Source organism: Centruroides vittatus, unplaced genomic scaffold (genome assembly GCF_030686945.1).
Source record: "Centruroides vittatus isolate TY-2023 unplaced genomic scaffold, ASM3068694v2 contig_357, whole genome shotgun sequence".
Classification (NCBI taxonomy): Eukaryota; Metazoa; Arthropoda; class Arachnida; order Scorpiones; family Buthidae; genus Centruroides; species Centruroides vittatus.
Window position 1 is genome coordinate 2,387,882 of NW_027122180.1, and position 18,886 is coordinate 2,406,767.

The following is an 18,886-nucleotide window of genomic DNA, read 5'->3' on the forward strand; positions in this document are numbered from 1 at the left end:
TTTAGTCTCTGTAATCCAAATTCTTGGTAGACAAATCTCACAGCAATTTAAAACTTATTGGCAAATTAAATTTATTTTAAACTTTATATGTTACTGGAAGCCCATGACTTACAAAAATGCAAGACCGGATTGACCACAATCAGCATGCCGGAGATCACCATTTGGAGACTTCTGTATCAATTGTGTGATATGCTTTATTCATGGCAGTTGAGCCAACAGTAAACAAACTCTGTAAAAGAAGTGTCAGTTTATCCAAAACCAATGTTCTGTCACATTGACAAGGAAGGAACTTTGATATATTCCACCCCATCAACCTTAAATTTGTTTATCGAATGCAATCTAGAAAGGGATCTACAAAGTTCACCAGTAAAGATGATTAAGCTGAACAACATAGGAATCTTTAAATTGCCTATGACTTGCGCTGGCCATGTACCCGGTGTGTGATTCACATCACACTTGTAATCGTGGACTTCCTTTAAAATTGTCCTTTGAAACCACTACACGATACCAGCAATACTGGATGTTCTCAATCTTATGGAAGTGAAAATTCTGTGGAAATACATCTATGAAAACACCACTCCAGGTGTCCTCCAACCCGGGGAATATGACAGGTCACTGGAATTTTCGAAATGGATGTTACAGGATATAGATCAAGAAATAAAATCTGTTAAAACAGATATTTCTTTGTTGACACCTGATGTGTTAAATTACCCATTCTCTATGTGAGGTTTAAGTCTTATAGCCCCTGTTATTATTATAACGATACTTCTGATTGTTTGGCGATGCACAGGCAGCCATGCTGCCTGAGAAAACAAAGATGAACGAATCCTTGTCCCTCTTTCCAGCGGGAAGAAAGAATAGAACCCGACGCAGCGGAGATGACCAAACTGATACAGATGACTGTGAAAGCTAAAGCTAGACCACTTTCCAACATTCCTGAGGAAAAAGAGGCCGAACAAGAGCAGTTAACTGTACCCAAATGGGGAGAAGCCGTAACACTTCCCATTGGATTTGAAACGATTTCTACACAAATGAGACAATTATAAAACAGTATGAGAAAATTAACCTCCTAAAGTAGTAGTATTTTATATTAATCCTTCGGTTAGAGAATCGAGACTCAACCAAACTTTCTTTACCTTTTGTATAGAGACGAAAATATGGAAGAAGAATGAGCCGTGACAGCCCCAGAACAGGCTTTGCCTGGAGAATCCTTTCTGGATTGGATCCCGTCGTGACGGCCTTGTTTGAATGCCCAGTCCGCTATGGTTACATGGCACCCCCTACTTTTCAATGTCCAGCAGACATACAGTCTGTTCCCATTGTAGGACGCAAATCCGACACTGCCTGCTCTGCCGGGGAGAACTAAGGAATTACCGAAATTTAATCTTAGAGAAACTGGCCAAAATTATAGCCTTACCATGTGCCTACAGAGACAATGGATGCCCAGAGAGGAGACTTCTTAAGGACAGAAAGGCTCATGAACAGTATTGCCCCTTTTGAACGTGCTTTTGCTCTTCCTTGGATGAGGCCTGCACATGGGAAGGTGTATACCAACAAGTGGTTCAACTTTTGACCAAAAACCACTCTTACATCCATCACCTGAATCATGACACTGTCTGGATGACCATCATAGGGTTCGATGTGGCCCAACCCCTCATGTGGATATCCTGTCTCCACTGCTACCAACGGGACTTTATCATCCAGATCATTAAGATGGAAACAGTCAACAAAAATTCTCCCCTTTATATCATTCAAAACATGGGAAGCCACAGAGAATCAGGTCGCTTCTGAGGGAAAATTGAGGTTTGCGGGAGAGGCAAAGTAATACAGTGGGAATCCATTCCCTGAAGTGTAACCAGTGATTTAAAATATATTATATGAATGAGGGATTGTATGACTTTAATCAGAATCTTCATAAAAACGTTGGAGTGAATGCTTGAAAACCATGTTTAACCATAGTGATGACCGTTTTCCCCATGAGAAACAACGGGCCCGAACTGAACACTGAAGTTTAAAAGCCTCAATTCTGTGATAAACGAGGCTCTCCTCCTTGAAAGTAAATTCCTTATAGACTCGGAAACAATGTGAATAAAGGCTCGTTTTTTTTCCAAAAAAAAAAAAAACAAAAAAAAACAGAATTTAAAAACATACACACACTTTTGACCATTAAACCCATTCTCCTTTCTATTTGGCAGACAATACCATGGCGGAGTCAACTGGACTATGGGAATTAGAAGAACTTAACCTCAACGAAGCACTTGATCTTTCCCAGTGACAGAACGACGTAGTGGATCCTGCCACCATGCAGCACGTTATTAGACAAATTACGGACTCTTCTGACTCGAATTACCCGGAGATGCTTGTCCTGCCTCTGCAGCATGGGATTTGACCCGGATCTAGAGAGAAACATCGAGGAGACGGTGGCCCTGGCAACAAAGAGGGTCATTTGCCCCCAGGAGGAGAGAAATCAGTCTAGGTCTGATTTCTCTCCTCTCTAGGGCTCTAAAAGTATAGAAGAATCGTGGCCTCCAAACCTGGAGGTCCATGGAGACTTTCTCCCTCCACTCCAGGGGCTTTAGTCTCGAGTTTTTCGTGTTACAACTCCCAACGTGTTGAACGTGTCACGTGGTACCATCTCACACACTGACGTCAAATCGGTAGTCTCGAGTTATAACTCACGTGCTTTCCTATCTCACCATGTGAGTTGCTACTCACATTGAGTCGCGCATGTGAGATTGCTACTCGAAAGTGAAAATGGCTGACAGATACGCAATTCTTATTGCTATCGAAGAGTTAGAAAGAGCCGAAAGACGTTGTTTGAGAAGGCAACGAATTTTTCGACCACGAATAGATGCCTTTGATCTTCACGATGAACATTTTAGAAGATTATTTAGGCTTTCCAAGGAAGTGGCATTAAATTTAATAAATACACTTCGACCGACACTGAAAGAACAAACTAGAAGATCGGCATTAAGTGTTCAAACTAGAGTAAGTTTAAATTATTTTAATACAATACAGATATATGAATGCTAAATAGTCAATTATTAAGTTTAAATGATATTACAATATATTTATTTAAAATATCTTCCTCTAGTAATAATTGCATGAGTAAAAACTGCATACATTGTATGTCACTATAAATTGTAAAAAACGTTGTTAATTTTAGTAAAAGAATTAAATCTTTTAGAATTAAAATCTTAATGTTATCTTTAAATTTATGTTAAGAGTATTGTGTAATAGTATTTTTTATTCTGAATGAATTATTGCTAGCATTTATAAGTAAGTTTGATTCTATTTTATTTAACATGTATTTTATTACTGTTCATTAGGTTTTGGCAGCTGTAAGATTTTTTGCCTGTGGTTCCTACCAGTTAGGAATAGGCCAAGATTTTACTTTAAATATTAGCCAGAAGTCAGTAAGTCGAGCTATTAGAAGTGTTTCAGTAGCTATAAGGGATAATTTATTAAAGGATTAGGTTAGCATGCCATTCAATGTACAAGATCATGCACAATTGAAACAGCAGTAAGTGAATTAACAATATTGTGGCATTCTTAATAATAATAATAATAATAATAATAATAATAACTCTCCCGTGGTCACCACCTGGTCGTGGTGGGAGAGCCCAGTAATTTTACTGATCCATAGGGCAATGCAGGCTGGAGCATAAGCTCCTGGTAGGGACACCCATGCCAGTAAGGTCTATGGGGAGAAATGAAGCTAAGAGTGACCACACCCACATTCTGTGGAGATATTCATCATGGTAATAACTAGATCAAAGTGTGATACCGGCTCGGACGTCGCCCGGGTTAACAAGGTCCGCGTTCGTGGGTTAGGCAGAGGCTCACGTTCGAAAAATAGGTCACAGTCTCCCTTGGTTACCGGTGGCGAAAGCAGCACCGGCCCAAGCATGGCTACTGCAATGCCCTCAACAGATGTGAGGAACCAACCCAGCCTTGGTGTTTCTGTGGCAATTCATCCACAGACCACAAAGGCTGGAAAACCACGCCAACGGATGAAATGGACAGTAGAAATGAACGAGTTTATCATCCGTACTTATTACACCATCACAGAACTCGAAACAAACATGACAGCATACAGACAACAACTACACCATAGATTCACACAACAGTATCCTCATCTCACTGTCACCGAACAAAGGGTTGTTGATCAAAAAAGAACAATTATACACAACAACCTTATTCCACAAACAACACTTGAACTTATCAAACAACAGGTTGCTGATCAAATACATCAACAGACAGAAACATCTAACATTAATGAAGATCATGTAACCTGTCAGGATAATCCAGCAACAAGCATTGATAATAACACACATACAACAATTACCACTAATGATACTACAGACACTCCCTCATCCATCACTGATAACATAGACTTGGATTTAGTTAATACGCTCTCACTTATATTTCAGGAAACACTCACTAAATATACAGGTACAGATCCCACACAACGACCACGAATACCAAAAATCAACACGTCAAAGGAAGTAGGAAAAACACTAAATTATGTAAACACTCACTTACTACCACACTACATTCATTCAATTTCTACACTCGCAGACATTCATACATTAGTTTATGCTGGAGCAGTCACAGTAGTGACACACCATGGACTGAAAGTACAATCACAGACAAATACACAGAAAACACAATTCAATCACAAGCCTGCCTGGCAGAGAAGAATAGAAACACAAATAAATGACATTAGACAGCAATTAGGCAGGCTAACACAATACACTAAAAACAACATAACACCCAAATTAAGGAAACAGCTCAAAAACATTTTCAAGAAAATAAAAACACACACAAAACACGAACATCACAACACACGCATTACAGAATACATTGATACACTAAAACAAAAACTTGCTGCCAAAGCACGTAGACTCAAACGATACAAAACATGTACACTACGAAAACAACAAAATAAATTATTTACAAACAATGAAAAACTCTTTTACAGACAAATTAATAACAAAGCAAACACTGATACACAGCACAGTGGCACACCAACAGAAGAAGAACTCACAACATATTGGTCTTCTCTTTGGTCCAGTGCTGTCACGCACAATGCTGATGCAGGCTGGATCGAGGAGGAGAACAGAAACTTGCACAACATACCAACTATGCCCTGTGTTGAAATAAACATACATGATTTCCAATACACTGTTAACAGAACACACAACTGGAAGACACCTGGTGTAGACAACATTCACAATTTCTGGTACAAAAAGTTTACATCACTGCACCAGGAACTAGCTAAACATCTAACACACATCATCATCAATCCACAAGACATGCCAAATTTTCTTACTCAGGGCATCACCTACATGAAACCTAAAAACAACAATACCACAGACCCCACACAATACAGACCAATTACATGTCTTCCAACACTCTACAAATTATTGACATCCTGTATTGCAAACAAAATATACAAACATGTTGAAGAACACGACATTCTAACAGAACAACAAAAAGGTTGTCGTAGAAACCACAGGGGATGCAAAGAACAGTTACTCATAGATTCAGTCATTCTACGGCAAGCACACAGACAACACAGAAACATACACATGGCATATATAGACTACAGAAAAGCATTCGACAGTGTTCCACACAGTTGGCTGCTACATATTCTACACATGTACAAAATACATCCATCACTCATTGCATTCTTTCAAAACACTATGCAGCACTGGAGAACAACACTACATCTCAGGGTTAGTAACACTTCCATACAAACAAACCAAATTTTTATTAGGCGAGGAATTTTTCAAGGAGATTCCTTGAGTCCTCTCTGGTTCTGCTTAGCCCTGAACCCATTATCCAACATGTTAAACAACACGCAATATGGTTACAATATCAGACACGAAAAAACAACACAGTTTACACTGTCACATCTCATGTACATGGATGACATAAAACTTTATGCATCCACACAAAAACAACTTCATCAACTCCTACAAATCACACATTCATACACCAATGACATACAAATGGAATTTGGCCTAGATAAATGCAAAACACTTCACATAGAAAAAGGAATCCTGAAGAAAGAAGATTTTGCACTTGGAAATGGAGACGTTATTGAATCCATGAAAGAGGGCGAGTTCTACAAGTATTTAGGATTCCAACAGGCCAAACTAACAGAACATACACAAATAAAGCAAAGATTAATTAAAGAATACCAAAGTAGGTTAAATGCTATTCTCAGAACACAATTAAATGCAAAACACACAGTTAAAGCAATAAACACATATGTCATCCCAGTACTCACATATTCTTTTGGAGTTATACATTGGACTCACACTGATCTTGAGCAACTCCAAAGGAAAACAAGAACAACACTTACTAAGCATAAACAACATCATCCTAAATCCGCCACAGAAAGATTAACCCTTCCACGTAAAGATGGCGGACGTGGCCTGATTGACATAGTTAACCTTCACTACAAACAAATACAGTCACTGCGAGAGTTTTTCTACAAAAAACAAGAAACATCACAATTACATAAAGCAGTAACTCTAGCAGACTCGAATAACACACCATTAAACTTACACTCACATCATATGGACACAACGCAACATATAAAAAGCATAGACACCATTAAGCAATCGTGGGCTCGAAAGGCACTCCATGGCAGGCATCCTTACGATCTGGCCCAGGATTTTGTTGACAAAACTGCGTCAAACAGCTGGTTAGCTCGGGGATGCCTCTTTGGGGAGACGGAAGGATTCATGATTGCCATACAGGATCAGGTCATAAATACTAAAAACTACAGAAAACACATACTCAAAGATGCAACACTCACAAATGACACTTGCAGAAAATGTCACATTATGCCAGAAACTATACAACACATCACCTCTGGTTGCAAGCTCTTGGCACAGACAGATTATTTACACAGACATAATCAAGTAGCAAATATAATACACCAAGAGCTTGCAAAGAAACACAAATTAGTAGACATCCACAAACCATACTACAAATACATTCCACAGACAGTATTGGAAAACAACACGCACAAAATGTACTACGACAGAGCCATAATCACAGATAAAACAATTTACCACAACAGACCAGACATCACACTCATTGACAAACAGAATAAAATCACATACATTATAGACATATCCATTCCAAACACTCACAATATACAAAACGCATGCACTGAAAAAATTAGCAAGTACACAGAACTCGCTCAGGAAATAAGGCATCTGTGGAGGATGGATAAGGTGCTTATTGTACCTGTTGTTCTCTCTTCTACAGGTGTCATACCACACACACTACACAAAAGCCTGGGCACATTACAATTGAATAGAAACACATACATCACACTACAGAAGGCCACTATATTGAATACATGTCATATTGTGAGAAAATTCCTGAATACAGACACACACACTGATACACTTCTTTAATTTCTGTTTTGGTTACTATGCCTTGACTTTGGTCCGGCATAGTACACAGCCACCGGTGTTAACCGAGTATATCTCACTTAACCCAACATAATAATAATAATAAATTGTACATTCTTCATTTTAGATTTTATGAAAAATACTCTTTCCCAGGTGTAATAGGGGCAATTGATTGTTGTCATGTAGCAATCGTATCACCACCTGTTGAGGATATCAATTATCCAGAGCATATCTATGTTAATAGAAAAGGATATCACTCTCTTAATGTTCAATTGGTAAATATTGCATTACTTATCTATCAAAATATATCTAGCAATTAAAAAGTTACTTTTGATATTTATTTTATTTTTATATTGAATTAGTAATTCATTGCTGAAAATGAATTAGCTATGAGCATATGTAATAAAGAATCAACCAACATTTTTTATTTTGATTCAGAACATCACAAAATATTATCTTACAAGAAAATGTTGGTTGATTTCTTATTGCATATGTGGATCCAATATTGGTATGCATTTAATTTTATGATACACTAACATTTATATAGAATTAATACATAATTTCATTCAATATACTTTTCTCAGATATGTGATGCAAACATGTACATTATGAACGTAAATGCTCGTTTTCCTGGTAGTGTACATGATGCATTTATATGGAAAAATTCGAATGTTAGGAAAGCCTTTCAGAGATGGCATAACTGCAACAGGAATGCACATACTTGGCTTTTAGGTAATGATAAATTTAAATATATTATTATAGTTGTTAACATCAAGTCTCTGTTCAAATTTCCAGATAATTTATAAATAGTTTGTAGGTGGTATTTACAAATCATAATTAGCTTATCAAATTATGTATTGTATTTTCTAGGTGACAGTGGATACCCTTTGGAGCCATGGTTGCCGACTCCACTTCGTACAACCAGTACTCGAGCTGAAGTAAAATATAATAATTGTCTCACTGCAGCTCGAAGTATAATAGAGCAATGTAATGGACTCTTAAAAAATAGATGGAGATGTTTGTTGAAACATAGGGTCTTACACTATCATCCAGAGACAGCTTCAAACATTATAATTGCATGTGTTGTGCTTCACAACATTTGCATTAAAAATAATATTGCTCTGGAGGATAATGATATATTGCAAACAGAAGACCAATTACAGCATCTCATACCATCAGAATTTGAAAATACATCAAATAATATACTTTTTAATGAAACCAGAAGGATCCAACAACAACTGATAAGCTTGTGTTTTTCTTAAATAATATATAATATATATATGTCTGTTAAGAGCCTGCCTTTTTCAAGAATATTCAGATATAAAGAACAGAAAAATCAGTCTTTGAAAAACAAATTTAATTTGAAAATAAATAAATTATTATTCTAAACATACATAATTTATAATATTTGAGAAAATATATTATTTTGGGATAATATATTAACAATAGTAGTTAATGCTGTTGCAATTTTTTTAAATGAGTCTCTGTTTTCTTCAGATATGGAAAGTTCTTTCTCCATCAATTTAATTTTTTTCTGTTCTAGTTGAATAAATGAATCTGTTCTTTTCGTTGCTTCAGTTACTTCTTGTTCAGCAGAAATGTGTTTTTTTCTTTTTCTTCCTTTTACTACAAAACATAAATTCACATGGAAAATTTACTATAGCTATAAAATAACTAAAATTAATTAATTCTGTTACACTAAATCTTAACTTTGTATATTAAATGACTTAATACTATGCAGTTCATTTATAACAGATTCTATAAATTCAGTTCTTATAATTAATGCTACAGTTGCTTTAATGTAGTAATTTGAAAATATTTTAAAAATTGACTTACACTGACTCTCTCCTTTTGATAAATCTGTATATTCACTATCTTTAGATAAATTGAAAACAATTGAAAACCATAACAAATTTTTGTGTTATAATTATTTTGTATATGAGATTATTTATTTTAATGCATACTAACCCTTTTCAGAATCGGAAATAAAATTTATTCCTGTCACAGTGATATTTTCAATTTCTGGCAGTGCTGTAGATTCCTATTATAATAAATTACATTTTAAAAATATAAACAGAGATGATAGTAGTACTGATAGAAATTTCAAAACTTATTAATACTGCCCATTAGATACAGAAAAATAATGAAGTATAACATTTTTTAAAACACGTTGTTGATCTTTATTCATTTTAAATTTAGACTATTATTCACCTCAGTCTGCAATATGTTTGAAAATTCTTCAACTTCCGATTCCACAGTGTTTTGCTGCCCCAAAACCACTGTATCTCCCATTATAGAAATAATTCGTTCTTGTAAAGAAGATAATTTTTCATTCGATTCTCTGCCACCCCCAGTCTTTCCTCTGCTATTTTTTATTCTCGATGCCTTCTCTTTTGCATTTCTCTTCATGTCAAGCCAGCACTAATAAAAAATTTTATTTCATGAAATTATACAGCAATTTTTCCAAAAATAAAAAAAAGTATAATTCATAGAAAAACAGAAGGAATTAAAATGATAATAAATTATATGTATAAATTATTAAGAGCATAGACACTATATTAAGATTATTTATTAATGAAAAGTGTTAAGTTCGTTGAACAATTTAAGAAACAGATTAAAGAAGAAAACTGAAGAAAGGATTATATTAAAATACTTACTTTTTTCCATTCCACAACGGATTTTTTTGCTCCAAAGCACGCATTTAATTTTTGAACTAATTCCTTCCACATATCTAATTGCTTTTTTCTAGTAAACTCGTTGTCAAATTTTCCAGAGTTCATTTTCTTGTTTTCAATGTATGTGACTAATATTTCCTTCTGTTCGTCACTGATTTTTTTAAATAAAGCGTTGGAGGTCTCCATTTTCTTTATCGCTATAACACAAAAGTAACTGCAACACGTGCAAACTAATTCACGTGGATTTGTTTACAACTTGTTACAGTTAAGATGATTGGTCAAATCATTATAGTCGCAAACCCAGATGCATTGTAAATAATCCCATCATGCTTAACGACATACGTAACCAAGTGAGTATGACGTATTTCCTCTCGCTTTTCGAGTCCGCTCGACTGGTCTAACTCGAGACTACCGATTATGTGAGTCATAGTAACACGAGTGAGTTGAATGACGTCAATTCGAGTACAACACGAAAAACTCGAGACTAAGGGCCCAGCAAGGGGTGAGGCAAGGACAGGCAATATTAGAGCAAGCACGGGAAGTCCTGCAGGAGCAAGAAAAATTGTTCCATGTAAGTGTGAGGTTTGCCGAACGACTGCGTTAGTCAGAATGTCGCGCGGTCACGATCCACGTGTGGGAGTGAAAGAAACTCTCAAGAGACAGGTTTTCATTCGTAACCCGTTTATATAACAAAAGGTGCTTACAACTACAATATACTTTTATCAGCGGCGGCGTTCGAGTCTTCTGGGCCTTCTCTCGGAATCGAAAGTCCACAAGAAAAGTCCTCCGATGTTTCGCAGGAGTATGATGGCCCCGGGGCGCACTGTTCAGCTTCTCGAGGGAAAGTTCCGGACGTAGGGACGATTCCGATTACAGGTGACAAATCCAAGGGAGTGGGTGACCTTCCAAAAGAGATGTAATCCAACTGCCGAAGATCACGGGAAAAAAACCCCGTCGTAAAATCGCGAGACAAAGCTCTAAGAGCCAAGAACCGAGAGAACTAATGACCGAGAGAACGTCACATCCCTTTTTCTCAGGGTTTTTATAACTTTCTTTTGAGTCCCAGATCGAACATTCCGATAGGTCGATGTCGATTTGCCTCCGCTCTCTAATTGGTCCCCCCCCTCGTTACGCATTGTAACGAGATCGGAACCCCGGTCGTCGGATGAGTCAACATCGACTGACAATTCGATTCCTACCGAAGATGTTCGATCTAAGTACTCAAATTCATCTATTGTTTCAACCTGAGAAGAATAACTTTCTCAGAAATTTCTACAGACATGTCCTTTTATGGACATGTAATATTCACTTTTCGTTTAACTATTTTTTTTCTTGTCTGACGGTTTCTTTTTACAACGTTAATTTATAATAACAACAATTATTATTATTTGCTTCTATACAAAAATTACAAAAAAAAAATTTTCTTATTTGCACAAATAGTAGGCCCACTTCCGAAGCTTCACAGGGCTCTCCGCCATTTTTAAAATGTTGCTGTGGAGTAGCGACATTTTACCTGAGAGCGTTGTACGCTGTCAGTTCATTCTCCGCTTGCTTTTCTCGCGCCCGTTTGGTTTCGCGTGACATCACATGACTATATCCGAAGGTTTCTACAAATGATCAAATAACAATCACGGTTACATCGAATAACAAATTTTTAACAAATTATAAATTTTTCCGACAATTTTAACTTTTACATTTAAGTTCTATGCTACATTTCTTTCCTTTTTTTTGTGCAACGTTTACGAACATTTGGTGTTGTATTTAATTCGATTTGAACATTTAAATTACATTTGTCGGTACGCAAACATTTTATGTTTGTAGACTGAGCAATTCATAACAATCACCATATTCCATTTCCATTTCTGAAAAAGCCGAAAAAGGGGTTTTAAAATTGAATATGTCCACGTTTCTTTTCAGGTTCTTGGGAACACAAACAGGGATTCGATATTTAGTTCAATCGGTCTGTCACATGCAAAATGTAGAAGCTACTTCCGACGCACGTGGACATGTAGAGTCCGAAGATCACGTGTCATCTGTAGGTGTGCTTTTCTTCCTTTCTCTCGAAGTTTTCCAACAAAAAGGTTTTTCTTCCTTTTTTGGACATTTGGAGTGGACTACTCCATTTCCGTTCTGAATCGTATGAGTATGATGGGGTGTCTGCACAGACAGTGAAAGTTTGTGTGTTCCCCATTTTCTCCTCAGACATACCAGTTTTCTAGATGTCAGTCTTCTGAACAAGAGACAGTTATCTGTCATCGGAGTTGATGCAGATTACCACTAATCGAGGTCATGTAGTTCGAAGATGACAATTTCTTCAATTTTGACTCATTCTGTTGAAAGTTCGACGTTTCTTGGACCTTTTCTGATGATGATTTCAACTTTCTCTTTTCGAATATCGTCATTTTCTTCCGAATCGGTTCTTTTGACGGTTGCTTTGGTTGTGACAGACAGTTGTTTTGCACGCGTTTAAAAATGGGAGGGAAAAATTTTCCTCATATTCCGATTATATAAATTACTCAATCTATGACAGATATTTGCGCTCGTGTTTCTCTCGCGACAATTTTAAACTCGTAAAACGCTGGTGTACACAGAAAATTTCACGTTCAAGGTTTACAAAGTTGACATAACTAATAGTTCTGGGTTCGCGACATAAAAATAAAAATCCCGTTTTTTTGCCTCTAATCAAAACTTTCATTTATATTTTAATCGTCAATGACTCCTCCTCTTTTTCTTATGATAGTCTCTTTTGCTGGGTGATAGAGACTACCATTTACAATCTTTGAAGAGTCCGATAGGTGTAGGTGGCGGCAAGCGCTCATGACCCTGGCTTTGTGGTAAAGTCCTACTTTTTTCCGCGTCTGTTCCCATCGCGTCAATCGGTAGTGTGATTTTTGACGAGGTCGGAAGAACCCATGGATATTCTTGCACAGATCCCCGACTTCTAAGGGCATAATTATGTGAAGGTTGTGCAGTGGATGTCTGTTGGTTGCGTACTAGCGTTTCTGTTGTGTCTAGTTGGTCCGGCTGAATTGATTCTAAAATAAATTCATCCCAAGGGTCTCTAGATATAGGCAACTGATGTTCTGAGGCGGATGACTCGGTAGCCTTTGCTTCGGACTTAGTTTCGTCCGTCGCAAAAGATCCGAATTCCATACGCGCCAAAGCGGGCTTCATCCGGTTAGCGTGAGTGTGCATCCTTTTCCCGTTATGCACATGCTGGACGATAAAGTCGACCGGACTTGTCTCCGCTACTATCCTATAGGGTCCTTGCCATCTTGGAGCTAGTTTTCGCTTTAATCCCGATGGAACCGTTACTTCCGTTACGAAAACTCTGTCGCCTATAGAAAATTTGTAGGGCTTATTCCTTCGCTGTTGATACGCATTTCTATCCAGTGCGGCTTTTTCTGCATGTTCTTGGGCCAGCTTGTGTGCTATCGCTAGTCTCGCCCTCAGTTCGCTTGCATAATTTTCGCTAATATCGTAACTCGGTCGGTTGGGTTCAGTTACGACATCAAATGGATAAATTGGGTCTCTTCCGTACACTAAATAATATGGCGTCTCGTTGGTACTGGAATGAACGGTGGTGTTGTACGCGAATAGGGCGTAAGGAACCATTTCATCCCAATTGCGCTGGTCTTTATCTACATAATGCGTTAGTATATCTATTAAGGTTTTGTTTAAGCGTTCCACCATGCCGTTGCATTGTGGGTGGTATGCAGTGGTGAGAAGTCTTTCTATGTGCAAGAGATCACAAACTTCTCGCATCATTTTCGAAGTAAAATTTGCACCTCTATCAGTCAATAATTGTTTGGGGACTGAATGTCGTAAGATCACTTGTGTAACGAACGCTTTGGCGACGGTTTTAGCAGTAACGTCTGGTAATGGCACTGCTTCTGCCCATCTAGAAAAGTGATCTACAAAAACTAAGAGATACTTGTTGCCATTATTAGAGGTAGGAAAAGGACCTTGTATGTCTAAAGCTGTTCTCTCAAATACCTTTGTGATTTTAGGGAATGTTTGTAAGGGAGCTTGATGTCCGTGTAGAGGACGTCGTCGCAAACTACATTCCTGACACGTCTGGCAATAATGTATGATGTCTTTGTTCATTTCGGGCCAATAAAACTGCGTCTGTAATTTTTTTCTCAGCTTCTTCGCGCCTAAGTGTCCCGAACTTGGAATATCGTGGAACAACTTCAAAACGTATTCGACCAAAGTTTTAGGGATGACTAATCTGTCCCAAGTTTCGTTTCTTTCCGGGTTTGTCTTTCTATGATATAAGGTTTGATCTGCGTCTAAATAAAATTCGCTACTCATCTGTGTTCAGACCCTGTTCCGACGGGGATAGGTTTTCTGTTAGGCGTCGTCTGATTTCCTTACAAAAAGGGTCCTCCGATTGTTGTTCCCGAATCTGAGCCTTACTATATATTGGGTGCATCTCAATTATTGGAGCTATAGGTACTCGACTTAATGCGTCCGCATTAGCGTGTGCTTTTCCTGGACGGTGTATGATCTCAAACTGGTACTCTTGTAATGCTAAATTCCAACGACTCAGCCTTGAACTTTCGTCTTTGACGTTGATTAGCCATCTAAGCGGTCTGTGGTCAGTTATGATTTTAAATTTTCTACCATAGAGATAAGGTCTAAAATATTTTATTGCCCATATAACTGCTAGACACTCTTTTTCTGTTGTACTATAGTTTCTTTCGGCTTCCTTGAGTAACCGACTAGCATAGGCTACAGGGAGTTCACCCCGCTCGTCTTCCTGCGATAATACGGCTCCAATTGCAGTGTTCGATGCGTCGGTTGCCAAAATAAAAGGACTACCAAAATCTGGTGATCGCAAAAGGGGAGCAGACACCAAAATTTCCTTAAGCCTTTCAAACACCTCTTCGTGTTCTTTGGTCCAGTGAAATTTGTTATCTGCCTTTAGCAGGTCTGACAAAGGCTTAGATATTCTTGCATACTGAAAAATGTGCCTCCTATAGTATCCCGTTAATCCTAAAAAGGCCCTCACCTCACGCTCATTGCTTGGTCGAGGGAAGTTTTTCACGCATTCGATCTTCGAGGGGTCGGGTCGAATCCCTTCTTCCGAGATTTCGTGCCCTAAAAATTTTATCTGTCGCTTCATAAAACTGCACTTTTTTGGCTTTAGTTTTATTCCAGCACTTGCTAGACGTTGAAAGACGAGTTCTAAGCGTTCTAGATGCGAGTCAACGTCAGAACTAAACACCATGATATCGTCCATATAGACTAAGCAAATTTTGTGTTTTAGACCCGTTAATATCAGATCTGCAAGCCGTTGAAAGGTTGCAGCTGCATTACAAAGTCCCATAGCCATCCGGTTAAATTGGTAATGTCCTGATGTGGTACTGAATCCGGTCTTTTCCTTCGTGTCGGGATTCAGGGGTAGCTGCCAATACCCACTTAAAGTGTCCATTGTGGAAAAATACTTTGCCTTCCCAAGTAAGCTTAATGACTCCTGGATGAGGGGCAAAGGGTAAGGATCTATTTTTGTTACTTTATTTAATTGCCTAAAGTCTACCACAAATCTCCAATTTCCATCACGTTTCTTTACCAAAAGAGCTGGTGCCGACCACGGGGAGCTGGACGGTTCGACTACCCCGCTGTTCACCATTTCGCTTACTAGATTATCCATTAATTCCCGCTGAGCATACGGAATGCGATAAGGAGCACGATATATTGGTGCACTGTTTCCTGTTTCTATTGTATGTTGAATTAAATCGCAATACCCTAAGTCAAAGTCGTGCTTTGCAAATACTTGCTGATATTTGTATAATAAATCGATTAAAGGGGTTAATTTGTCCTTACCTACTTCCTTCAAATCAAATAAACTAGCAAATTGAGCTCTGGTCATGGGATTTTCTTCCACCCGAGATATCCTATCTTGTTTCGCCTCCTCCTTTGATTCTTCTTCCGCTTGAAAGTATGCGCCTACTTTACTTCCTCGTTTTAGCTTTAGGGGCTGCGTGCTTACATTCATTATCCTTATGGGAACAGTTCCGTTTTTGGGGACCTTCACTAACACGTTAGCGACTATCAGATCCTCCCTTTCAAGTGGACATGGTTCAACTACACCTATCTGTCTATTAACGTGCTTGCCACATACTCTCCCTTCTATAACGACTTCTGACCGAGGGGGAATGGTGGAGTCGTTCTTTGCTACCACCACTCTCTGGTCATTTTCCTTTTGACTGCTCTTTTCTACAACTCTTCGCTCTAAATTTTTTTTGTTTTCTTTTCGTTTTTTTCTTTTACTCACTTTGCTACCCTCTCTAAAATCGTTTGTTCGGGTTAAATCCCTCAAATCTCCTTGACATAGACTATCCTTCCCGTTCTTTTGTCTTTCTACCATTGCAAACTCGCTGTCATTCTTACTCATGTTACGTGGGTTATTAACATTATTATGAAGGTTCGCTAATCCCCAGAATGTAACTTCGTTACCGCTAGGGAAAATAAGCTTCGCGTTTTTTATCGAAATCGTAAGGTCGTATTTCTCAATCACGTCTCTACCTAGGATCCCGTCATTAGGTTCTGTTATTTTGGAGTCCACTACATAACAATCGTGTCTAAAATTCAATTGCCCGATTCTAAATGCTAAATCGAATTTTCCGAGCGTCTCTATTGTGTGTCCTGTGACACTAAGTAACTCTACCTCTCTGGTTTCAGCTTTCTTTAACTCGCGTAAGTTCGAAAAGAAATCTTTTGATATCAAAGAAACTGCCGCGCCTGTGTCTATTGTTAATTTCGCTCTTTTATTTTCGATTTCACAAACTAAAGTGCAAGGGGGTAAATCTTCATTTATAAATTTAGATTCTCCGACACCCGATAAACGAGTAGCTTCGCGCGGATAATCTACTATTTGCTCTAAATCTCGACGCTGTTCTTTTGCTTTCACCGAAGTTATTCTACTTCCGTCTCGATTAAACCTTACACTATCTTTATTTAACTCCTGTGATACATTATTTGTTTGCCGAAGGCTTTCCTCCGGACTGGGCAACGCTAAGTATTTAGGAAAGGTCGCGTTATCTAAGGCCCGCTCGGCATTAGGGTCGTTTACGAACCAGCCTTGCGCGTAACGCGTCGGGTTAAAAGGCAAATATTCAGAGTTCTGATCATTCCTAGGTCCTATCTGTCTATACTGTTCTCGATAGACTGGCATTTGTTCCCGATATCGCGGCGAAAACGGATTATTTATAACAGGAACCTGCCATTCTGGAGTGTTAGGGTTTCCTCTCCACTCCCCTCGATTGGGCGGAGGGAAGGTATCTTCTCCATACCAATCGGGTAGTGGGGGCGACGCATAAATTCTACTGTCTAACCAATTTGAAGTAGATCGCCGATAATTTGTTGGTCTCCATTCGAAATTCGGCCTACAAGGAAATGAATTATATCCGGAGTATCGTCTAGAAGGAATCTGGGCAGAATAATTTAATGACGATCGGTTATTTGTAGGAAAACGCGGTTGTTGTAAGCGCTGCGGCTGCGCGAATCGGCATTGAGAGCTCGAATAGGTATTGGGATTACCTACTTCCTGTCTCCCTCGTAACGCGGGTGAAGGCATTCGTCTATTTTGATTGGATTCTCCTCCTCGCGCGCTAGTTGTTTGCGCTATCGAGGACCGATTGTCTAATCTCTTCCCTAACGTTTCTATCTGTTTAGCGATTTGACTTATTTTCGTTTCTAATGCATCTTCCTTATGGGGTTTTGTCTCGTCGGCTTTCGGTGGGGAATTCTCTGCAGACTCCTCTACGTTTCCTATATAATTCCGCTGTTTGTTAGTCAATTGCTCTATTGTTTCCTCTCTTATCGCTATTTTTAACGCTTCCGAAAATGTAGCTGGGTCATGGGTCATTACGTTACGTTTCATTTTTTCATTTAAGCCGTGCAAGAATTGAATGCGGAGCTTCTCGTCCAATTCCTGTTGCTGACACCGCTTGATAATGGCATTTTCTTGCTCGTTTGACCCGGTTCGATCTACAATTATCGCGCTAACTAACGTTTGTAACCTAACGGCGAATTCTTGAACTCTTTCATCTTTGCGTTGCGTACACGCGTGGAATTTCTGTACCCTAATAGAATATGGTTCTCGGTCAAATCTACTTATCATTAAGCGTTTAAAGCTTGCGTACTCCGTTACTTCCTTCATTTGGAGGTCGCGCCACGCAAAATCTCTCGCTATCCCTGTTAGTTTACACTTAGCAATGCTTAAACATTGTCTAGGGGTCCAACCTGCTAATCCTGCGACTTCCCCTAACGTATCGAAAAAATCTGTTACGCGCCCCGCGTCTCCCGAGTAGGTAGGTATCATCCCACTAAAGGCTGAAAGGGCGCTAATCGAGCCGCCTCCTAGGTCGCGAGTCGGCGCTGGAAAACCTGTCTCTGTTTCCATGGTTCTTTCCCACTTTTCTCTCGGCTGCCTCAACAATTATTGTGGGACTGAAATTGTTTGCAATTGTTGCAAAAATAATCAGAAATGATCCCGCTTTCTGACACCAGTGTGAGGTTTGCCGAACGACTGCGTTAGTCAGAATGTCGCGCGGTCACGATCCACGTGTGGGAGTGAAAGAAACTCTCAAGAGACAGGTTTTCATTCGTAACCCGTTTATATAACAAAAGGTGCTTACAACTACAATATACTTTTATCAGCGGCGGCGTTCGAGTCTTCTGGGCCTTCTCTCGGAATCGAAAGTCCACAAGAAAAGTCCTCCGATGTTTCGCAGGAGTATGATGGCCCCGGGGCGCACTGTTCAG

General features: G+C 38.8%; 1 protein-coding gene across 1 annotated transcript; it reads left to right on the plus strand.

The window, feature by feature from the left end:
• Positions 1-2,754: 2,754 nt before the first annotated feature.
• Positions 2,755-8,701, plus strand: LOC136974855 (putative nuclease HARBI1). Its single transcript, XM_067269835.1, has 5 exons — positions 2,755-2,988; positions 3,330-3,412; positions 7,567-7,714; positions 8,024-8,171; positions 8,310-8,701. Exons 1-5 carry the CDS (start codon positions 2,755-2,757, stop codon positions 8,699-8,701), a joined length of 1,005 nt encoding a protein of 334 aa, XP_067125936.1.
• Positions 8,702-18,886: the final 10,185 nt, after the last annotated feature.

Excerpts from the sequence above, each read along its gene's own strand:
- LOC136974855 (XM_067269835.1), top strand. The coding sequence starts at position 2,755 with ATGGCTGACAGATACGCAATTCTTATTGCTATCGAAGAGTTAGAAAGA. Across the intron at positions 2,989-3,329 it reads CATTAAGTGTTCAAACTAGA|GTTTTGGCAGCTGTAAGATT; the intron begins GTAAGTTTAAAT and ends ACTGTTCATTAG. Across the intron at positions 3,413-7,566 it reads ACTTTAAATATTAGCCAGAA|ATTTTATGAAAAATACTCTT; the intron begins GTCAGTAAGTCG and ends TCTTCATTTTAG.